Source organism: Myotis davidii, unplaced genomic scaffold, assembly GCF_000327345.1.
Source record: "Myotis davidii unplaced genomic scaffold, ASM32734v1 scaffold1527, whole genome shotgun sequence".
NCBI classification, from domain to species: Eukaryota; Metazoa; Chordata; class Mammalia; order Chiroptera; family Vespertilionidae; genus Myotis; species Myotis davidii.
In genome coordinates, this window is record NW_006298269.1 from 327,173 (window position 1) to 331,398 (window position 4,226).

A 4,226-nucleotide genomic window follows, 5' to 3' on the forward strand; every position below is an offset into this window, starting at 1 on the left:
GGCGCTCCGGCCCCCTGGCGGCCAGCAGCGTGCGGCCCAGCAGCGCGTAGCAGGCTGCCATGACGCCCAGCGGCAGCGCGAAGCCCAGGGCCACCTGCGCCACCGCGCTCGCCCCCTTCACGGTCTGCGCGAGGCCCTCGGGGAAGATGAGACGGCAGCGCCGCTGCCCTTCCCGCTGCCCGTCTTGGCTGAAAAGAAGAGCAGGCAGTGCCAGGAGCAGCGACAGCAGCCACACGATGACTGAGACCAAATGTGCTCTGCCTGGCCCCGAGGGCCTCGGTCCAGCCGGGAGGGCCCGCGTAATGGCCAAGTAGCGGTCGGCGCTAATGCAGGCCAGGAAGAGGAAGCCTGCATGGAAAGAGGCCGAGTAGAGGCCCGAGACGGCACGGCAGGTGGCGCTTCCCAGACTCCAGCCCTGCAGAGCCCCCGCTGCGGCAAAGGGCAGGGTCAGGGCCAGCAGAAGGTCGGCCAGGGCCAGCTGCAGCAGGTGGGCGCAGGTGGGTGAGCGGGCGGCGTTTCGGGCTGCCAGGTGGGTGGCCAGGACCAGGCCGTTGCCTGCCAGACCCAGGGCAGCCACCGTCAGGGAGATACTGGATTGGAAGGCGCGACTGAAGGCCTGGACATCCGCCTTGTAGCAAAGCTCTGGCAAAGGCTCAGCCGAGTAGGCCTCCTCGTCGTCTCCAGAATATGAGCCCCAGGAGACCTGGGGAGGGCAAAATGAGACAAGAGACCCTATGAGTCCTTATCTTCCCATTCACACAAAACAGGCTTTGGCTTCCCTTGCCCCCCCCCTCCCCCCTTGCCTCTGCATCCAGCTTTCTGGGTGACCTTGAGCAAGCCACTTGCTCTTTCTGGGTCTCAGTTGCCTAATATGTAGTAGGGTTGTTTGAAATAGGAAGATAATGGATGTGAAGCATCTGTGCTCTTCATAGGCCAAGGGTTTGTATTATTAATAAAACGGGGAGCTTCAGTTCTGCTTGCAGCGCCCTCTCCTGGAAGTACTCGCACACGCAGGCTTTGCCTCAGACCCTGTGGCCAGACTCTACACTCCGTCTCCTTTCCCTTTTCCCCTCCCCAAAGCCCACCTCTACCGCCAGTGCACTGACAAACTCATGACAAGCGGGTCTCAAGAATTGGGGCTCAGGTCTGCCGTTGCATCTTGGACCTCTACGTTCAGCTCACTCTTCCCTTCAGCCCGAGTCCTGTCCCCCAACCGCAGCCTCACATCACCAGCCCCATTTATCTGGAGGCCCCTGATCCCACAGGCTTCAGGAATCCTGTATAGGTCAGAGCCTGGGGGAGGCCTGTCGCCAGGTGTGGAAGGAACCCCATGCCTTCACCTTACCCTCCCTCTCTGTAATCCTTCCTCCCCCCTTCCCCCACTCCCACCTGCTCTGTGGGCTCGGTCCCCATCTCTGGCTACGCCGGTTTCTGAGGTAAAGCCACCGGGGAGAGAAGTTAAACTAGTGGGACAGGAAGGAAGGGGCGGGGAGAGCGGCCACGAGGGTGGTGGGTGTTAGGGTCTGTGAGCCCTCTCTACCCAACTTACCCATTCCACTCCCTAAAAAACAATTTCCCTACCAGTAGAAAGAGAATGGGTTTTAGAATATCTCATTTGCTAGCTGCCTGTGTGATGGTGTTTTGTGTGTGTGTGTGTGTTTAACCTCTCTGAGCCTCAGGGTTTTTATCTGCAAAATAGAGTAAAATAAAAATGCTGAATTCACAGGATAATGAGGATGCCTAGAAAGGGTGCTTGCAACATCCTGTGCCTTCGGAAAATGTTAAAATCTTTTACATACTCTTCTCCCCATATCCAGCCCCCCGTCCCCCATGGATTTTTCACGACCTTCCTTCCCCCTCGCCTGCGACCACAGCCACTGCCAGCCTCAGGTTATTCAGGGTATTTCCCGATGCCTGGAGGCTCTCTACCCCCGCCCTTCACAGCCAGGCTGAGGCGCGCGCTTGCGCGGAGTCCGGGAAAGCTGCGCTCGTTAGGAGAGAGAGGCTGGGGAAGGGGGGAGGTGAGAGGAGAGAGGGTGGAAAGGAGAGAGCAGCATAGAACCTGGAACGACTGAGAGGGGGGAGGCGAGGGGAGAAGGGTTGGGGAGGGGTAAGGGAAGAGGGGTGGGTGGGTAAGGAGGAGAGACAGTGACCCGCTGAGAACCCCAGGAGAGCTCGGAGCCGGAGCCGGAGCTGGAGCCGGAGCCCTAGCCCGAACTGGGCACTGGGAGGCGGCCGCGGAGACCCTTGAGCCCTGCAGGATGCGTCTCCGGCTCTTCTGCATCCTGCTCGCCGCGGTCTCAGGGGCCCAGGGCTGGGGCTACTGTGAGTTTGGGTCGGCGGCCGGAGCGCGCGCCCGGTGCTGGGGTTGGGCTCGGAGCCGAGGATAGAGTCGGCCCGGCTGGGATTTGGCACTACGATCCAAGCCAGAGCTAGTGCCGCGGTTTGAGGGTTGGGGATAAAAGTGTTACTGGCGACCCGGGCTAGGATTAAGGTGTTGCCAGGGGCTGGGTTTGGGCTTGGAACTGGCCCAGGGGCTAGGGTTTGGGGTTGGGGGCTGGACTTGGGGACTGGGATCCAAGGTGGAGTTGGTGCCAGATTGATGCTAAGGTTGGACACAGAACTGGTGATGGTGTCAGGACTGGCCGGGGTTGGGACCAAGGCCTGGATCTGGAATTGGTGCAGGTTTGCGGATGCTGATGATGGGACTGATGCTCAAGCTGGGCTGGATTGGTGTCTTGGGCTGACTCAGGTTCTGAAAGATGCTGAGTTTGAGATTGTGTTTTGGGGAGTACTGAGCCCGATTAACACCATGGCAGGAACAGGGCCAGGGAGGGTCTGGCCTAGGAGTTTCCCCAGAAGAAGATAGCCTCCCCTGAGTGTGTCCCGGTTGCTGCAGCCGGCCGTTAAGTTAGGGCTGGGTCTGCTGCTGGGGACCTGAGAAGGAGGAGCTCCAGTGGCTCAGTGTGCGGGGGGCCTTGGGGAAGACCTGGGAGGGGCTGACCTGTCCCCTCTGTCTGTCCCCCGAACCCAGACGGCTGTGATGAGGAGCTGGTGGGGCCCTTGTACTACCGCTCCCTGGGTGCCTCCTCCTACTATGGGCTCTTTACAGCTCCACGCTTCGCCCGACTGCACGGTGAGCCTGGCCCCAGGAAGCAGGGAGGGACGCTGGGAGGCTGGGAGTAAAGGGGGAGCCAGTGATGAAAGCCCTGGTCCCTTCTATAGGCATAAGTGGATGGTCTCCCCGGACTGGTGACCCGAATCCCTGGCTCCAGATCGACCTTATGAAGAAGCACCGGATCCGGGCGGTGGCCACACAAGGCTCCTTCAACTCTTGGGACTGGGTCACACGGTACATGCTGCTCTATGGTGACCGAGTGGACAGCTGGACCCCGTTCTACCAACAAGGGCACAATGCGGTACTCCAGCTCCTGCATACACTCTTGGGGAACCTCCTCAGTTTTGCAGCCTGGGCTGGGCATTCATTAGCTTATGGGGAAGGGGCGGGGGCGGGGTGAGGGCACAGGTTAGGAGCAGTGGCTTCCACTGGGAGACTCTGTTCAGAAGGACGGTGAGCTCACAGGTGGACAAGACACTCCCGGGGACAGGGTTCCACAACCTTAGAGAGCTTCTTTTTTTTTAAAAAAAAATATATTTTATTGATTTTTTTACAGAGAGGAAGGGAGAGAGATAGAGTTAGAAACATCGATCAGCTGCCTCCTGCACATCTCCCACTGGGGATGCGCCCGCAACCCAGGTACATGCCCTTGACTGGAATCGAACCTGGGACCCTTCAGTCCGCAGGCAGACGCTCTATCCAGAGCCAAACCGGTCTCGGCCTTAGAGAGCTTCTTGAAGGAGGTGACCCCTGAGCTGAGCTTTGAGGAAGTAATGAGATAGTGGCAGAGGACACTCCGGGCGAGGAGATCACTGTGTGCCTAAAGCCCTGCAGGCGGGAGATCAAGGAGCGTTTGCTTTTGCAAAGTCCAGATTGTCTGGCGGTGACACCTGTGGGCTGGGAAACAAGCCGAGGGTGGGGACCGGTCACTCCCCCCTCTCCCCCCGCAGACCTTCTTCGGGAACGTGAACGAGTCGGCCGTGGTGCGCCACGACCTGCACTACCACTTCACCGCGCGGTACATCCGCATCGTGCCCTTGGCGTGGAACCCGCGGGGCAAGATCGGCCTGAGGCTGGGCCTCTACGGCTGTCCTTACAGTAAGAGTGC

The 4,226-nt window shown here is 59.7% G+C and overlaps 2 protein-coding genes across 2 annotated transcripts in view; one reads left to right on the forward strand and one right to left on the reverse strand.

Annotated features, from left to right (window-relative positions):
* The window catches only part of CCR10 (chemokine (C-C motif) receptor 10), a 1,935-nt gene extending 382 nt beyond the window's left edge, over positions 1-1,553 (reverse strand). The window contains exons 1-2 of the mRNA XM_015570579.1: positions 1,550-1,553; positions 4-741 (exon numbers count right to left, since the gene is read on the reverse strand). Coding sequence (XP_015426065.1) covers positions 4-741; positions 1,550-1,553 — 742 coding nt within the window. The remainder of the gene's footprint in view (positions 1-3; positions 742-1,549) is intronic.
* Positions 1,554-2,119: 566 nt separating this feature from the next.
* CNTNAP1 (contactin associated protein 1) overlaps positions 2,120-4,226 on the forward strand; it is a 14,083-nt gene continuing 11,976 nt past the window's right edge. The window contains exons 1-4 of the mRNA XM_006773912.2: positions 2,120-2,325; positions 3,035-3,136; positions 3,226-3,419; positions 4,069-4,224. Of these exons, the coding sequence (XP_006773975.1) occupies positions 2,262-2,325; positions 3,035-3,136; positions 3,226-3,419; positions 4,069-4,224 (516 nt within the window). The 5' untranslated portion in view covers positions 2,120-2,261. The remainder of the gene's footprint in view (positions 2,326-3,034; positions 3,137-3,225; positions 3,420-4,068; positions 4,225-4,226) is intronic.